At 40.1% G+C, this 19,304-nt stretch overlaps 1 protein-coding gene across 8 annotated transcripts in view; it reads left to right on the top strand.

Moving 5' to 3' along the window:
- The window catches only part of LOC116941894 (tight junction protein 1-like), a 257,022-nt gene that overhangs the window by 227,869 nt on the left and 9,849 nt on the right, over positions 1-19,304 (top strand). For all 8 annotated transcript variants that reach the window (XM_076066812.1, XM_032953222.2, XM_032953226.2 and 5 more), the window contains 5 exons: positions 2,095-2,183; positions 3,803-4,033; positions 7,205-7,267; positions 8,205-8,422; positions 10,865-11,555. In XM_076066812.1, the coding sequence (XP_075922927.1) occupies positions 2,095-2,183; positions 3,803-4,033; positions 7,205-7,267; positions 8,205-8,422; positions 10,865-11,555 (1,292 nt within the window). The remainder of the gene's footprint in view (positions 1-2,094; positions 2,184-3,802; positions 4,034-7,204; positions 7,268-8,204; positions 8,423-10,864; positions 11,556-19,304) is intronic.

Here is a 19,304-nt window from a genome sequence, read left to right as displayed (position 1 = left end):
GTCACGAAGGCTTCAAATCAAGGTATATTAGGCAGTTAGGTATTTTAGTAAAAATTTTAAATGTTTATAAACGTTCTTAGCTCTGTGGAAAAAAATACTTCAAATGTTTATCACGCTTACGTTGTTCAATGTTTGTTTTTAAATGCCACGTGATTTTTTTTGCTAACTGTAAAACAATTCTAAAATCTATTTTCAGCAATCGCCGCTGGCTAGGAGCAGTCGTGAGCTTTTATAATTTGTTAAGGTAGAATTCCCTTGACATCCCTGCCATGGTAAGGCAAATTGGGAAAGCAAGCTTCAGAATGACCTTGAGATTATTTCTTTTGTTGACGTAGTCAAATCGCTATGGGTTTGAAAAAAAAAGCCCCCATTTGGAGATATATGCATTCCCTTTAGATGCTGCTAACATACAAATCCCTGCAATCATTGTACTGGAAGCATGTATTATTCCTCTGGTGCTTGTTATATATATATTTTTTTTATTCTAAAACGGGGAGCAACTTGTCAGGATAACTAATGCAATTGTGCCCAAGGTTATTTTCTGCATCTTATTTCGCTGTGTTTCATTATTCAAGTGGCACTTGGATTATTGGTTCTAACTACTGTTACGTCAAAAAATACTGAACACTTATAGTTTGCATTTTTTATAATTAACATGATTATATAGGAATTATACATATGTTAAATTTGATTATTTGATTACAATTGATATTATTTTGCATTGGTTGTGAATATATGATACATTTACATTTCATAATGTAAATGGGGTTGTCTTGTGGTAGTGTTGTCGTATGGTAGGGCTGTCTTGTGGTAGGGTTGTCTTGTGGTCAGCTGATCACGGTTCTCAAAGCAGATTGCATGCTTTATATAATTAAGTTATTTCGTGGCATGCAACACCCATTTTCCTGAATTCAAAATATGTGCAGTTATATGTAATGTGGCAGCCCTGAATAAGGTACAAGGTGAGTGACATGGTTGAGGGAATGTGTGCTCTGGGAATTGCTCGCAATGTAATATATTTCTGAAAACTTCCTAACTCATGCACGGATAGGTGGAACAGTGCAAATCATGACATTGTTTTTTCTAAGTTCCTGTCAGCCAAGAGACACAGAATGTGTAGCCACTTAATTATTTTTAAAACAAAACAATGTTATCTTCTTCTGCCAATGCAAATACATGAAATGCCGGTGGGGCTAGCTATAGAGCATTTTAATCCTTATGTGTGCAAGAAAGGAACATGAGCCAGAGTATTGTTAATATGAATGTTACATCTTGTTAAAGTCTGTAGATGAGCAATAAAATGTATACATTACAACTTATTGAGCACACAAGCACAAAACGGAACAGAAAAAAAAACAAAAGCCATAGAATAGCAGTACATTGAGATGCTACATTCAGATATTTATTTTCTAAAACAAATATATGCGTGCGCATATTGATCATCGTGCAGAAATGATCATATATTGACCAACTTTGCCTCATTGAAACCAAAAAGACTGTTAGAAGGCCAGAGGACAATGCAACCGGTTGTATGATCTTAAACATAGAAGAAATGTTTTTTTTATGGAAACAATAACAATTTCGCACATTCTATTATGTACATCATTCTTATCGCAGAAAGTTATTACTAAGGCACGGTCTTTCACAGACGTGTATTGCCTGCCAGTAGGGGGCGATGTTGCAATGTTATTGTGATTTGCGAGTATTTTTGTTTTATTATTTGGCAAAACTGAAAATGCATAGAGTTAACCAAATCCATAGATTAACACAAATCCCTTTGTGGCCCCTGACGTTGCGATTTTAATTTAATCATTAGATTAACATTTTCTCTTCGTTAATCCATTTGGTAAACATTACAGCTAACCTTTCCCATCCTTGAACAGGCTTCTTCATAATATGATATGCATATGCTTAATTGCAAAGTATAATTCGAAGTCACCTTTTGCATACTAACGATGTACTCATACACACTCTATCGTGTGTTTATGTCTAGGTTTGCTTTACAGTATGTGAGTACTGTAATTTATCCTTGCTTTGAATGTCCCCATCTTGAAGTGCTCTCTTTGTTCCACGTGTGTGTATTTTTTTTTAAAGGTGGAAATCGCTCAGAACTTTCCAGATATCTATGCAGTTCCTAACAAAGGAAAGCAACAAGATGGGCAAGAGCAACCGCAGGCACACAGGTATCGCAGAGAAACATCTCTCGCGTCTTGTACTGCGCGTATTTGGAATATTCATGAGCCAGCCTTGTGGAAACCTTATTTGAGTTCACATTTCCCAACCAGAAGATTTGCCACTTCAAGTCGCTCATTTGTGAGAAGTCAGCGGTTGTCCAACATCTAGACTTGCCCCTCAAATTAGAATTGGGCTCATTGGTGATGGGCCCTGGCTTCTTTGATTAAGGCTGTGGTGCTGTATTTTGGTGCTTTCTCTCCTACGTTTCTCTGTCCTGACCCTGTCCTGACCCTGACCATTCCCTGTCCTGACCCTGTCCTTACCCTGTCCTGACCCTGTCCTGACCCTGTCCTTACCCTGACCATTCGCTAACCCTGCCCTGACCCCCTCTATCTTCATGCAGATTTTATTTTTATTCTTGTACAGCGTCTTGGAACATGGGATTGCTAGTAGATACTATATATATAAAAACGTATCCTAGGAATTGATCAAGTCATAGATTTAAATCGGTGTTTGCCCTTAGAACCATCATGCCAGAGGTTGTATGTATGAAAAACAAAAATTTTGCACATTATTTGCAAATGTTACCTTTGGGCTCATGGAACAAATGTGGCTTTGACAATACAGACACAGAAAATGAGACGGAATAAGACATAGAGAACCTATGCATGCATTGAACCATGACTAAAAATGATGACAATTCCTAAATTCACACGGAAGTGGTGGTTGGTGGTTGGAGTTAGAAGGGTGAATCATTAGATGCCTAGTAAACAGGAGATGTGCACTGACCCATGTGCACTGAAACAGTAAACCACTTTCAAATGAAATACTATGCCCCCGTTATCCAATGTGGAATTGTCACAAATTAGAAAGCATTCACGCTTTCACGATGCTGCCATGGCAAAACTCAGTCTCCCTTGCAGCAATCGTTAAAATGGGTACGCTACAGTTAGTAGTTGATCGACAGGTTGTGTGTGGTGCGATAAAGTGTGGGGTACTTACAATTATTTCGAGAAATCTGGCCAGCGTGGAAGAGTAGGCCAAGTTTTCTATAAACTATTTGTACTTTACCAGGTAAGGCCCACTGAGCTATATAGCTCATTTTCAGAAGTGACCTGGCCACAAATGATCGCTCAACGAAGTGGCTTCTCATCTGGACATGTATAGCAGCCAAATACTCTAAACGCATGTCAATTATGTCAACAGATATTCTGCTGTGACTGCTCCACCTGAAGACGGAAGCTAGTGTTGCCTCCGGAACGTCGTGCTTTAATTGTTCTATTTTATTTTACCTACGTGACTTTACCGAAAAAAAAACAAAAAGTATGGAGGGGGAAACCCCACGATCCGGAGAAAAATCCACGCGACCACAGGGAGAATATGCAAACTCCAAATATGCAGGTGTCAGGGTCGGGATCGAACCCACGACCTGTATACCAGGCGAGGTAGTTAACATCTCCTAGCCACCGTGACGCCCTCTCTCCACTGTGGCACCCTCTTGAGGGGGCTCTCTAGAACACCTCGTAAGTGGAGGCCCTTCCGCCAGCAGTGATGTGAGCGAGCAATTTCGGGACTGCACATGTTGCCTTTTACACGTTCTCATGCATTCCATTGTTTGCGTCCGCAGAACAGCGGAGACTCAGAGGGTGTCCGGGACACGGGGCGAGGGGTTTGTTCCCCTGCCCAGACCGGCCCACATCGACAGGGAGGATGTGGACTCCTCACGGAGGTCCGTGCAGCAATGCAAGCTCCCCCACCCAGTCAGCCCCACCGGACAAGCGTCCCCCACTGCTCCCACTACCCCATCACTCCCTGACACACCCAAACCCACCCACAACAGCAAGCCCACCTATAGCAGGTACCAGCATACGCAGCTGTAGATTGTCTGTGTTTTTGTTGTTGTTTGAGAATTCGGTTGTATGTGTCTTTCGTCGGAATGTAAACACTAGCGCACTTGGTCAATGTCACCACCCATTTCTTCGTGATATGCGTCCCATGTTCAGAAGAAAATAATAATAACAAAGTTGTTTTGTGGTAATTCGTTGCGATATAAACCACGAATAAAAGAGGTGTTTAAATGCAGTAATGTATATTAATTTATATTTGTAAGATTGTTTATAATATATATATATTTTTTAAAGTATTTATATTGGTACAGTAGTCGCATGTTGTGTTTTTGCAGTCAACGTTTTATATCCGGTCCGTTCACGCAGTATTGCAAGAATTTATTTCTAATTGTACAGTCCTTAAGGCATTAACTACATTTTGCCTCCTGCTTCATATATCTTGTGTATTTCATACTTGTTTTTGTATTGCGTAAATGTAAAGAATGACCAGAACAGGAATGTTTTGTGACTTTGCCTTGGTTGAAATATAATATGCATCTTGTTTAACTGTGCTTGTGACGATTATTATAAACCAAATTTGTTGAGTAAAATACTGTACATAAAATATATTTTTTGAATCCAAGAAACCATAGGCATCTAACCCTGACTGCATTTGCACTGTGATGTTAATAACATGCTACAATTTTTATGTACAGGTCAGTAACATTGTCATATAAAAAAAATATATGAGAGTATTACGTTATCTTTAAAAAGATTCATGTTAAATTAAGAGTTGGACTAATTTTCATGTGTCAATGTTAAAATATTTTTACTTAATATATTTGCCATTCTTTTAGTTGTGGCAATTATATTTTTGAATTCATAATTTAATTATCGGTCATTTACTTAACTGCATACAGCCGTTTATACTAACAACATGAATGCTACATTTAGATTTTATAATCAAGTTATTTTTCCACTGATGTCTCATTCGCTTATTCACTTAATCGTGCATATTAACCATGTTTGAGTTGTGTGTCATGCATGTTAATTGAAATATATCACTGCAATTTAACACTGTTGCGAATAATTAATGTATCTAAATTTTTGTGTCGCTCAGTATTCATGACTTATTGTACTGTTTTGCTTCACTCATACAATTGCAATCACAAAATAACCTCACTAGCTCATTACCGGACATAATAAACAATCCAAAATGAGAGCACATCAGAGCTTGCTTATTGTCACTTGAAAAGTTGACAACATTTGTCTTTTGCTATTTGTGCATTTCATTATTCTGGAATCTAAAATGTTTCTTTGCAGATGGCAAGATCAGCAAACCTATGCATAAGTATTTTTTTAAGATATGAAAAGAAAACCCCACTTAATATATTGATACATCTCTTTTTGATGTTACAGCTTTGTACAAATTCCAGCACACCGATGGTCAACTGTTCAAAACGCATTTTTTTTAAAGCAAAGCACGTTCAATCACATCCTGCCCTTTCTGATAACACTGTGCCATTTTTCACACTCATCGCCCCATCACTTGCATCTTGACACCCTTAGTTATACAATTCTGCTGGGGGGAAAAGCAATAAACTTGCCACATCTTGCAAAAAAAATGTCATCCATCTACTTAAGCTAACATTGCAAGCTTTTGCACTTTTCAGAGTGCGGTAAAACTGCTTTACATCGATCGGATGTGTTTTTTCTTTCTTTTTTTTTCCCCTTAAAGTCCCGTAAGAAGACAGAGACATGCTGACATGTAACTATGTTGGTTTGACCTTTTGTGGTCTTTTCCATTCATCATGCTGTGTACGCTCATTTGAAACTCCTGCATCGTGACATTTTATTCTTCACCCGTAAATACAGTCGAGGAAATTGTCTTGATGGACACAAGTGCATTTTCACCAATAATATCGCATCTCTTTACATTGTAATTTATATGTTTTCATGAAGAAAAATGTAATCATGATGTATTCCACTAACAACCATAAATAATGTCTTATTTGTTATAAATGTATGCATATATCTAAGCAGTCCGCTGTGCAGTGTTACACCCATACATCTATTATGCGAGCAATACATTTGAAAGACAAAACAAAGTAGTTATAGTATTCCGAATCGTATCTTGCTTACAATTTAAGCTATGGGACACAGTACCTTAAAACGGTCGAAGGATTCAAAATTATAATCTACCGATTGTGCACCACATTCTTCTGATGATTCATTTATTTTTCATATAAATTATCCAAATGTTGACTAGAACTCTTTTGCAATTTAACAGGCACTGCTAATGACTGCAGTTTTAGTTGAATGAGTCATTATTAACACAATCTTCAAATGCTATTTATATGCCTGTAAATTATTGCTCAGAGTTAACTATAATTACGGTGCAACTCACAGTGGTTAAAAAGAACAAGAGACTGTTGTGCAAAAATCAATACAATTGAGAGTTCTTGGAGAAAAAGTTGGTTGTGAATTATTTTACAAAGCATTTTTACAAAGTATTAACAGCTGGTGGTGTTGGAAAGTATGTACTTACGTATGTATTAGTAGTGGATGGTAAATTTAACCAACAATTATTTTAATATGTTTAGTTTTATTGGATTTAATTTCTTGTTCGATGCATGTGCAATATACTATTCTTGAGCGATGAAAATGTAGTTTTAACACGAGGATTGTTGTCATTCCATTCCATGACAATTAAATATGTAGGCTCATGAGCAAACACATGAAACCTGTATGTTGCAAGTGGCGGGTGTGTAAGATCAATCTTCTTTCCTGAATTTCTCCCAAGTCTACCATCCAAGCCTCTTTATGTTAATGTCCGTTTAAATCATGCTCTGTAATGTTAAAACTCCCTGGGTAGGCATTCTCAGCTATACAACCTAACTAGCATCCATTACACCCACATATTCCGCATGCGAATGCCTCCAAATTGCTTCTAATAAATTAACATGAGGCTTGCCAGAACACGTTTGCCTTGTGACCTCCAGGGCTTTGAACGTTGCTTATATTGCTGTTTTTCGCTAAGTAATTTGCCCTATTTTGACTCAGAGGTTTGCCTGTACATCAGACAAGTTCAGATCTCACAACCTATGCCATTTTGAAAGCCTTCGTGTCATAATTTATTCTGTTCTGTGTGGACCTCTGCTTTGTATAATATTTTCCAATAATGCTCTTCTTCTTGCATTTAGATTTTCTAGTCAGTCAAGTAGCTATTACAGTGGCAGCGGAGGCGATGTCAGAGTATCGTACTGGTAAGAAACTTTGCCTCATTTCTCATGCACACACTCAAAGAACATAGATTATCGCTGTGAAGTGTGTGTGTGTGTCACCAATACCGCTTACATTCAATGCAATACAGCATGGGAATGCAAAACATGCTATTACAGTAGAGCCTCATTTTTGCTTTATTTTTACAGTTTAATTTCGGGCATTGAATCTCAACTCCAGTTATCCATTAGTTGGTCCAGTTATCATGCCCATGAACACGACATAACTATGCACATTAGCTATTGTACATGTTAGTTATTCCATGGTTTCCTTGTTAATGTTGTATACTGGCCTGCAGGGAATTGTTAGTTGTCTGGGGGTCATGGACAATGGAATTGACAGCCACTCTGACAGGAAACATGCTTGGCTCTGAGTCCAAGGTTCGCTTGTTAATTCCCTGGAAATCCCTTATAAAGTGTTCTGGGAATTCTGTCAAGAAGTGTTTGTCTCTTTGCCTGTTGATTATAATGATACAATTAATATTGCCTTTATATACATATATAGATCAATTTCAATAATAATGATCTATTGTGTTTTGCTAAATTATCTATCACGTGATGAATCAGAAAATGTATTCCAAAATATGTGGACATTTTTAAAATTCTTGAATAAGATTCATTGAGTTAAATTATTTCATTCCTTGTTGCAAGAATGTATGGCCAACCTGTTGTAGTTTATAACCCATATTTGATGGATACTTTGTGCAAGATCAAAATAGTTTTATTTTATCGCTGTGTTCAAGTGGATTTTCATACTTTGTTGAGCTGATTTAACGGCGATGCCTCAAGAGTGATAACAAAAATATAGCAAATTCTGGGCTGAGAAGCAGAGAGAAGTGCTAATGTTTGCAAAGTTGTGATCGTACAATCAAGTACGTCGCGTTGTAATATTACGTACCTATTTTCAAATGTGAAAACTCAGGAGTAAATCCGTGGACCTGCCTGGTGAGGACGTGGGGCCAAAAGCAACGGAGAAAAGGACAGATGTCCCATTCTGTGGCTCGGTTCAAAACACAGGAATGCGGGCAGCGGGAAGCCAGCCCACACTCTTCGTGATACCTGCTCAGGCAAAGCAGGGGCAGTCTGGACAGCATCAAGTGTCGCAACAGACGACCAATCCTCCTTCCTACCATTACACAGGTACAATGTCAAGTCATATGGCTGTGAAGTAACCACGACGTTTTCAGTGATTATGTAGTGTCTGGAATCCCTTGGCAAATGTTTGACTTCCTCTGAAGTGCTCTATCCAAGAGCAGGTCCCACCTCTCTCCGTCCTCTTCGCCTTACAACACCGTACTTTGTATGAGGCTTCCTGAACCCTAACTGGGGAAGGAGAGTTCAGGTGGTTTCCTCTTGCCGTGCACAACAGTGTGCTTTACATTAAACCGTGAACAAGCTGTATATGCACATGCGCAAAAGATAATCTCGATTTCATATGCACCAAGAGTATCCATTACTGTACTTAGATATGAGGCCAAAGGCAATGTAGCGTTGTGGCAGATTGTGAGTTAAATTCCTGTTTGTGACGTTTGACTCGGCTCATCATCCCCCTCGGGTCCATAAAATAAGTACCACTTTATTGGGGAAGTCAACAGCAGTTATCCTTTTGAGAGACTCGTCCCTGTCGTAGGTCTCAGGAAATACCACCACTGGCTCGGGACTATGAATGGTAAATGAGCACTACCTTCATGCTGACTACGTCAATGCTCTTTTGAGCACAAAATTACTTCAATCACTCAAGAGTCAATTCAATGAGTACAGTAAGTAAGCTGTGACCGTTGTTAAGGAGAGACAGGTCCCGGCAGTAGGAATGTGGAATTTCCGCTCTGGTTTATGGTTGCCAATGGAGATGAACAGTTCCAACTGTTTTAATGAGTTTGGTGACACTTTGACTTTCACTTTAGAATTTTTTTGTGTGAAATAAGTAATTGAGTAAAACCACTTTCAGTAATGCAGCTCATGTAGATCATTATATACTTTTTCACCAACAGCAATTACACTGTCTTCAGATTACATTCACCAATGCTGAAAAAAGGTTTAAGGTAATTTATTTCTGCACATGTATCATGAGTTTACAATGGTGAATTTTGATTACACCTGGAAGTTAGATTTTCATCCATTTGTGAAGTCCTCAATATCCTACATACTGCCTCATCTCCTTTCACAAATAGTTATGAATAACAATGCGTTCACCATGTGAGACTAGGAATAGTTCCTGAATTAATAACTTGGCACAGATAACATCATTAATAATTCCAGCATATCAAAAAAGAACTCTCATCCAGGTACCTTTAGAATTTACGTAATATTGTTCGATTGAAGTATTCGTTATCTTTGTATCCTTGAACTGTCGGCCAAGAATTTTAACAAGAAAACTTGTGATTGACAATGCATCGGGAGGATATGAGGATGTGAGGTGTACTTATCAAACGTAATTCCAGTTGGACTGTGTTTTTTTGTTATACTTGCACCCCAACTGGTTATTTAAAGCTTCTATTCTAGATTTAAAGCTTTTGTGACTGCTAGGATCCATACTCGTTGGTTCTATTGGGTAAAGTCACGTAGGTGAAAATAAAATGACAAAAAATCACGACGTTTCGGCCACAACACAAGCGGCCTTCATCAGGTGAAGGGACGAGACTGTCTGGAGGACAGCGCATTGTGGCGTTTAAAAAAAATTATCTTGGATGTTTTAAATATGTGGAATATATGTAATTAATTTTTTGGATTCTAAACGATACCTTGTGCGATGTGTTACCATCGACACTCATGAGACGGTAGCGATGTAGCGTGAATAGTACCGTAGCACCATTCACAGCATCCTCTTCATTGTCGTGCTCTTTTAAATCTAGATTCAAAACTCATTTATTCAGAGCTGCTGTTGTGTGTTTAGTTCGTTGTCCTTCACCCGCACCTCAAATTAGCACGGTTTGCTATGTACAATGCGAAAGAAGTTCAACATGCTAACATACGTGCGTACATGCTCGCCTTCATAGATGCTCACTAACTTGACTTCCCAGACAGTGAGTGCATTCTTAAAGGAGATGTTTGTCAAGGTCAAGTTTATTTTGTTTAACCAGATGAGAACTCAAGAGAGCAGGATGAGTCATTTGCTAGGGGGTGTCCTGGGTCACCAAAATGGCAACAGCAAAATGAATACAAGAAATTACGGCAATGAAGCAAATTGCAAATTATTATTTTTTTTTAAACTCTGTCACATGACAAATTTAAATCACAAATGTAAATCGATGTTAAATGATAAAAACGCTCGCGTAAGTTTTCTCAGGCACATTAATTTCTGACTTATCACAGTGGAGTTACAAATGAAATTAGACAAACATGAAACAGATATAGGGCCACTTGTACTAATATATGAAACAGACAAGAATACATGTCATATGTCTGTGTGTGTATATGTATGCAAGTGTGGATATTGTCTCAAAGTTAACATTTTGATAGTACCCCGATTGATCCATTCTGCACGTAACATTGTTCAGCCTAAAATGTAATGCCCTTGCAAAAACGGAATGCTGTGCTCTCCGAATGGCCTTAAATTACACACAACAATGCAATTATTTTCAGGAATGTCTCCCCGGGAGCAGCAAGCCCCCACATCCAGGCAAGAGGAAGCCCCCCAGACCAGTCACCAGGGCCCGTACCGCCAAACCTCCAGGGAGGACGCGCTGCAGTCAAGCTACGCCTCGCACAGAACCTACGCTTTTCCCCAGGCCGCTTTGCCCAACAGCGGCAACGTCCCCTACCAGCCGCCGGCCACGGCTCGCGCACAATCGTCGCAAAGCAACGACAGCCATTACGCGCCCCCTGCGACCGCGTATGGCAAGGTGTTGGCGGCGAACGGCGGCGCCTGCACCACCACGTACGCCGTGACGGCCACCAGCAACAACAACAGCAGCAGCGGCGGCAGCAGCAGCAGCAACGGCGGTAGCAGCGGTAACCCCGCGAGGGCGTTCGCGCCGCCGTTCGCCGCCCGTTTCCCCTCCGGGGGCGGCTACACGGGAGCGGCGAGGCCGTTCCAGCGCAGGTTCGACAGCCCCAAGTTCTCGCACAACTTGCTGCCCGAGGGGGCGGTGCGGGCGGGCGACGGCGCGGCTGCGGCTGCGGCGGCGGCGGCGGCGGCGGTTGTCGGGGTTTCGCAAGCGCCGTCGCAGCACGAGTTCGACAGCGGCACGGACACGTTCCCGCGGCACGGCGACTACCGGCCAAAGAGCCACCTGGACGGCCTGAGTGCGACTCCCAAAGCCATCCCTGTCAGGTAACTGGGGTGGTGCTGGTGCCTTTACGCTGCGCTCACCTCTATTATGGCAGAATCGGAATCTTTATTTATGTACGGCCTGAGCACTACTCCCAAAGCCGTCCCTGTTAGGTAGCGCGGTGCTAGTCATGCTGGTGATCATGGTGGGTGCCCTTACGCTGCACTCAATCCAGGCAGAGTCAGAATCTTTATTTGTTCTGTGTAAATGCTATGCGTTATGAAGCTCTTTTTCACAGATGTCCAGTGGGGGCAGGTCAGAAGGTTACAATAACAAACGGTACAAAAAAAGGTGACTTTGATTTCGAATAAGGTGAGGGGAGCGCGTGAGATGTTTCAAGGGAGGCCTGGGATAAATCACAAGAAGGCCAAATGCACAAGGCATAACATTTACACGTTACCTACTGTGGTCCAGATTGTGGTGGGGTAAAGTATGGTTATACCCACTGGCGAAATGTCATACTCAAGAGTGTAAATGTTGTGGATTTGCTCTCAACACACCGGTGTGCTGTACTAGTAACGAATTGGCATGTTCAGTTTACGTGACAAATCTTACTCGTTGGTTGTGTCTGGTGGTGGCGGGTTTAGGACACATTGATATTTACGCGATCTTACCCAAAAGAACCTATATTATGGTACACCATGGTTAGTAGATCAACAGATGTGAGTGGGTACTCCCACTTCCTCTGACCACCGTGGAAGAGTAGGCCAAAATACCCTCGAGTTGCTCTCTAGTGCTCCGTCTAGCAGAAACCCTTCCATATATTCACGCCTCTGTAGTCGGTCTTGAAAAGTAGGCTAATGGTCACTTGAAAGGAGTAGGGATATCCATTTTTGCCATGTCCTTCGAACCAATTGTGCTTAGACATGATAATTTATGAGCAACATTGCTTGGTTTTAATGTACCATCCCAGTCTCATCATGGGCAGGTTCGAGCCATGGGCCGAACAACCACGCGTCCTTTCATGATTATGATAATTACGTGAACGAGTTATCAAGCACAAATAATATTGACATTTTTTTCATTCTTCAAATTGAAATGTGAATACAGACATTTCAAGTTAGTATATATTTTTTATACACTTAATGATTGTCATGAATATTTAATAATCATTATGCACATGCAATTTATAATGTAATGGGATGTATTGACTGATGATGAAGGACGGGCTGTATTCAGCTCCCCAAGGCCTGAAGCAGCTGAGACGCACTGACCAATAGGAATACACCTACTCCGGCTTGAAACTACTGCATTGCATATTTTGTGCACACTACCAAAGTAGAATGTAATTTTTTTTCCTTAAGTAATTTTCTTCGATATTTTGTCGCCTCCTAAAAATAACTTCAAAACACTGCCCTCGCAATGCTGCACCTTTAATGCAGATGTATAATGGGGGAAAAGAAATACAATTAACCACAGCTTGCTTGTTTCGGCGTACGTGATTTTTTTCTATGAAGCAATACAACAGTCAAGAGTTTTATTTATCGTTCCTGCACAACTTAGCCTAGATTTAAGCGTATGCGCTCGTGTTGTTTTTTTTTCTGCAAATGTTTTGAAATTCCAGCTCACGCTGTGCGACCGCATTGAACCCGGCACTCGACAGGCACATGTGAGTCCTTGGGAGCGTGAAGCCCGCACCTTCGATTAGCACGGTTAGCTACGTTCGGTGCGAAAGAAGTTCAACATACATATATACTTACAAGCCGTATTATTATTATTAAAATCAGAGGTAATTAAGGCTACATGACGAGCAGACCTTTTGTGATCAATCAATCTGCAGGCAGACTGTGCCCGCGACGTCTTTAGGGAGCAGCGGGAATCGATGGCAATCCTTCTTCCTGGCCGAGTCCCCACGCGGAGCTCCATTTCCCTGATGTTTATCGGCACTGGAGCGATGTCGGGACTTTGGGCTTGGAGCACTGCGCAGCGGCCTCGCAATGAAGATGGATGTGGCTCTCATCTTGATTGAGCTCCCGCCGTCTTGCGCAATTTAATTTCCATTGACCTGATAGAGATGGGGGGGGGGGGCAGGCGGGGGAAGGCGAGTTCGCCCCAAAAACATTGGATCATTCTTTTAACATATTGAACACTTTATAGTTTCAAACGACATTGCAGTTCCCAATGGGACTACCTTATTTACCTAGCTGTGGAGTCTCATGTAAGCCGTAGTCTGCAGTTGTGTTTGTTGAAAGTGCTGTGGCGAATGTGGTGTGCGCATGGTGCAAATGTAGTACAGTCCATCGTTTAAATCATATAGCGTTCGAAAATGTGAAATTGTGTTTTAGAACAAATGTTTGCGGCGTTGCAGGATATTTTTTTCTTTCAAAAAATAATTCCGGTGGTTGGAATATTGGATGTCATTGAAGCCGTACATAAACGAACAAGACATTTATTAAATAATTAGCAATTTTTTACATGTGAAATAGAACCTAAACTCTCTAGGGATAGGCTAGAATGTATGTGAAAAGATGCAATGACACAGTAATGAGTCCCGCATACTACAATGGTAATTGTACTATTTTAATGACTAAATATGTGCTGAATGTCATGCACCTGCTCAGGGGTGGATGCTGTAGGTCACAACATGAATATTAGGCTGGGCCGAAACCATAAGATTAAGGCACTTTTAATTAGACTAATGAACATGGTTGGAGAAAATGAACTGTGTTCGAACCAAGCCATTATTATGCTTTGACATTCTGCAACAATTACCCTCTTCTCTTTACATATCATGATGTTGATAACAGCACATTTTGGTTTGTCATTTAGCTTTAGCAGACTGCCTGGGAGTATCCGTAACAAAAATGCCACCTAAATTGCATGTATTGGCAGCTACTCTATAGCGATTCATACAAAATAACATGTGTTTATTTAGCATGATGAAAGACCTATATTCTGTTTTCATTAAACTTTACATTCTTCTCTCTTAATATAGCAGCTCTCCTGGAATTAGTCGTGCACTGCACTCTTTTAATGGCTCCCCTTTGTTCTGTTGCCTGGTTGGCTTTGGTCTCTTTTCATCATAAAGTGCACAGAAAAGTACGTAAGGCAAACCTGTCAACCCCTTATCAGTGCCCTACCTTATTACAGACCAATTCAGACCTTTTTGGTCTCCTCGTGCCCCTTATAAATCTCAACGTTCATCCTACAAAGTCCCATCACAAGGGAGAAACACAAACAGACAAAAACCATGTGGCCCGTATTGAAACGGCTGTACGCCGTATGGAAGTGAAAACTCTATTTGCCTGTACAAGAATACGGGGCAGTATGGGTTGACAGGTACGGTAAGGTAGTTTAGCCTGAGGTTATAACGCAATCATCTGTGCACGTCGTTGTCCTTCGGATACCTCGTTGGCATTACTTTCACTACTTAAAATTGCACGTTGAAATTCACAAGCTAAACCAATGTGAGGCACCACAGCTCTCGTTTTCAATAGACTATATGTCTCTTTAACACGTAGGCTTTCGCGACCAATATTATTCATAATAAAGGTTTTTGGGTTAGATCGTGTTTATTTATATATATCTCAGGAGTAACTGACATTAGCCCGTGTTTTGCAGAAGCAAAACATTACAGTAAGATTTGGTACAGTACACGAAATTCAAAAACTAGTATCTTGCACTAAAGATGCATTACCTAAACTATCAACAGAAGGTGTATATCGGATTAATTGTTCATGTGGCAGCTGCTACATTGGGCAGACGGGACGTAACATCAGCGTAAGACTAAAAGAACATCAGAGAAATATTAAATTATCTCAAACACAACTGTCGGCAGTGGCAGAACATGCTTGTCAACAAGGACACTCAATTGATTTTGACAATGTTGCAGTGGTGTGTAAAACTAATTATCACTTGCAAAGACTAATTAGAGAATCCATTGAAATTGAGAGGAACAAGAATAACTTTAATCGCTCTGACAGCTACCGGCTTAGTGCGGCCTGGAAGCGTATTATTAAATAATACACATTACATTTTGATTTAGAGAATTACTAATCTACAACTCATTACTAATCATAACCAATGACTGATTACTAATCGATTATATAATTACAATACCCCCCCTCCGCCTCTAATCACTGCACCTGATATGAGTTAAGTGATGACGTCACCCTGCTGCTCTATATAAAACCGGGAGCAAGCGAGGGCTTTACCATTCTGGCGAATTGCTTGATGATGCTGGATGTATTTACCAGCCAAACGTCATACTCAAACTGTAAATGTGGATTAACTCTTCAACACACCGGTGGGCTGAAGTAGTGAATTATTTGTCTTTTGTCAACGTGACACTTTTTTTGCTGATTGGCCGTGTCGGGTGGTGGAGGGTTACGACACATTTATAAATAAACGCGATCTAACCCAAAAACCTTTATTATGAAGACTATATGTCTGTTTATGAGCCAACTAACTTGTGAAGAAATAATCTGTCCTCTGACCCAAACGTGGCTTGTTTAACTGGTCAATTTATTTCTGTCTTTGTCACGTCTATAGACTGAAATTGGTAATTGATTGGCTTCTGTTCTTCATTACTCAGACATACGTACGAGTTGGTCAGAGTAGCAAGACTGCTATTCGCCAATTTTTACATGTCATTTGATTTTCGCAAGTGCAGCATTTGATAAGTACAGTATATTCACTAAAATTGATTGTGGTTGTACTTGAAAGGTTCTTAACAGCAATATCGTATTTAAATGTACTTCATAGCTAAATATTTTCTTTAATTGCAAGTTTTCAACGTTTCACTTTCATACGGAATTACTTTCATTAATCGTGTAACACAGAATTACTTTGTAAATGCATTGTTTTTCACACGGTTAAAACTAAATGTTTATAACGTCTTGTTTCCAATGATGAGTAGATTTGCAGTAGTCTGCAATTTTCACTCCGATCAAATTTAAGTGGTTGACAGGTCATAGACGACCAATGAAATATACATTGTTATATACTGGTTTATTTGTTTACATAAACAATGTTTATGCAAATAATTTTGGAGTAACTTCTGATGGAGACATCTGTGAAAGTTGCGCAGTTTTAAACCAACTTGAAATTGGCATTCCTCGGCTTTTATGATCGGTTGTGAAACACTTAGAGTCTTTCCCTCTTTGTTATCAATCACAAACACTTTATTATTCATTGTTTTTATGATCATTCATGCAGTGCAAAAAGACTTGCGTAAACAGAAGGCCTACAATGTAATGAGGCCATGGTGCATGACAGAGAATCTGATAACCTTTCTCACTCAAGGCAGTGGACTTAATTCAAAAGGCCAATAGCAGTGTTGCAATCCTTTGCTTCGGCAGCTTAAATTTTTATTTAAAAAAATACTAATAATTGAAATCGGCAAGATTGTTACATAATACACAAGCTCAGTATGTGATCTGATGCTGCATATTACAGCACGATGCTCTGGACTTTTAACTCGTGCAGATCGCCATAGTCTTATTGTGGTTTGCCTCAAAGAATGTGTCATTTGGCATCGGCACATCACAGGAATGCAGTACCCATATAAGTTTAATAAAACACTTGCAATGGAATATAATTGCTTTGAGTTGCATTAAAAGCAATATTTCAGGATAGGAGAATGTTAGTTGTTTATCTACTTTGGCTAGTGGTTCGTGATGATGGATCGTATATTCAGCTGCACCGCAGATGAATATACGATATACGATGCACCGCAGATGAATAGCAGCTTTACCGCATGGCTGTCGATTGCCAAGTCAGGCTACATAACCGCTTGTGTAGCAGTTAATTAAATATACGGCTAGTGATAGATTGCTGTGGTATCTCGTTCCTACGATACATCTATAATAAATGTTTGCATTAAAAAACAGTGTAAACTCGCCTACTGTTTGCCAAATACCGAATGTATATATTATATTTTTTTACCCCGTATCATAATGTTATAATGTTCCCACAGGCACTGCATTTTTTTTAATTATGAGAATGGTCATGAACAAATACAATAGCTAACATCTGTCACTTACACTGTCGCCCAATGTAGGCTGCATCATTTGTTTGCCGTTACTGTCAGATTTACACAAACGTGTCAAATTTCAAGAATATATTAAGCTTTTTTGCAATTTATTTTTTGCAGTACCTTTGCGAGTGGGCATTCGGGAAATGTTGTTGAATGACAGTTTTTCCATGCTACTTTTTAAACACTACTCATCAAGGTAGCATGACTACATTCAAGTCCTCGATAACGTCGTCGCATTCTTTCCACCCGATCTCCGTAGACCACGAGGGTGAAACAACAAAGTAGAAGTGGGAATGTAGCAAGATGGTAAATGTTACCAGTCATCGTCATCTCCACAATCAACAATATCACAATCAACAACATCATAGCTTGAATCTCTGTCATAACCACTGTAATCACTACCGCCGGTTTCATTACCCACCACCATCATGGTCAACAACATTACCCTTAAATTTTGATTTGGATAGATTTTACCCTTCATGGTCGTCTGGAATGCTCCTCCATCTGATATTAGGAAACCACTGGAGCTTATGCACTTTTTAATCTAGATTGAAAACTCATTACTTGAGAACTGATTTTTGTGTTTAGTTTGTTGTCCTTCCCCCGCACCTCCGATTAGCACGGTTGTCTATGTACGGTGCGAAAGAAGTTCAACATACATACATACTTCACCACACCCATCACCGACTAGCATCACCACCACGATCATCACCTTTGGCATCACCTGTAACATACTCATCACTACCATGATCATAATAATCATAAACAACACGTCGACATCACACTAAACCGCTTCACATAGACTAGGTGGCTTGTGTTGCAGCTGCAGGTATGTAGCAGCGGGATATACAACGAAAACACTAGCAGCAGCAGCAGATTGCACCGCAGAAGTCGATTGTACGGCGACAGCAGCAGCAGAGTAGCATAGTTGCTGCTGATGTTGCTGGAGCCCGACAGCCAATTGTACAGCGGCATTCTGCTGCTTCTACTACACGAGCCACATCGTCGAAGTGAAATTATTTATTTGGTGATGTTGGCAATTGTGCACAAGCACTATTGACCAAAGCAAACTCAGCACATTCGTCAATGACACCGCCTTGTCTACACGAAGCGGTCACAATCTATGAGCATTTTCATCTGTACTCACTGGGAACATTTACCGTCTTGTTACATTCACACTCCCGATTCGTTGGTTGACCCTTGTGGTCTACGGAGACCGGGTGGAAGGGAAGGGGCGACTTAAGCAACAACCGGCGATGAAGTGACACACACAGTCGTGCCCGAATTAAAGATCAAATATGAGCTAGAAGTCAAGGCTGCGGAAATCTCAAGTCTATGCTAAACAACTATTTAGAAAAGTAATGTATTTGAGTCGACACGTTCTGTTATGATCATTTTCTCAAACTCTTTTTGAAGTCCGTTCACATCTCAAACCCTCGATGTCCATCACTTAATAATTTAACACGAACAATGAAGTTGATTAATTGCCTTCACGTAATGAAGGCTTCCATTAGAAGAGGCGTGATAATGACGACATTTACAGGTTCATGAAAATCTCCACTATTATATTCAATAGATAAAGGTAATGGGAAATAACAGTGTTGCATCAGTCAGTGAAATATTCAAAAAGGAAAGCTTCTAAAAGGCATCAAAGTGTCTCAGGTGAAATGTCACATGTGCTTTTTATGGATTTTGATGGTTGATGTTCACCTTTAAAATGTAACCATTAGAGACTTTTTACAAATATTTTATTTCATAGTTTTACCTTCATAAA

Source organism: Petromyzon marinus, chromosome 13, assembly GCF_048934315.1.
Source record: "Petromyzon marinus isolate PM22_M1 ecotype Great Lakes invasive population chromosome 13, UKy_Petmar_22M1.pri1.0, whole genome shotgun sequence".
NCBI lineage: Eukaryota > Metazoa > Chordata > Hyperoartia > Petromyzontiformes > Petromyzontidae > Petromyzon > Petromyzon marinus.
This window is presented reverse-complemented; position numbering and strand designations above follow the sequence as displayed.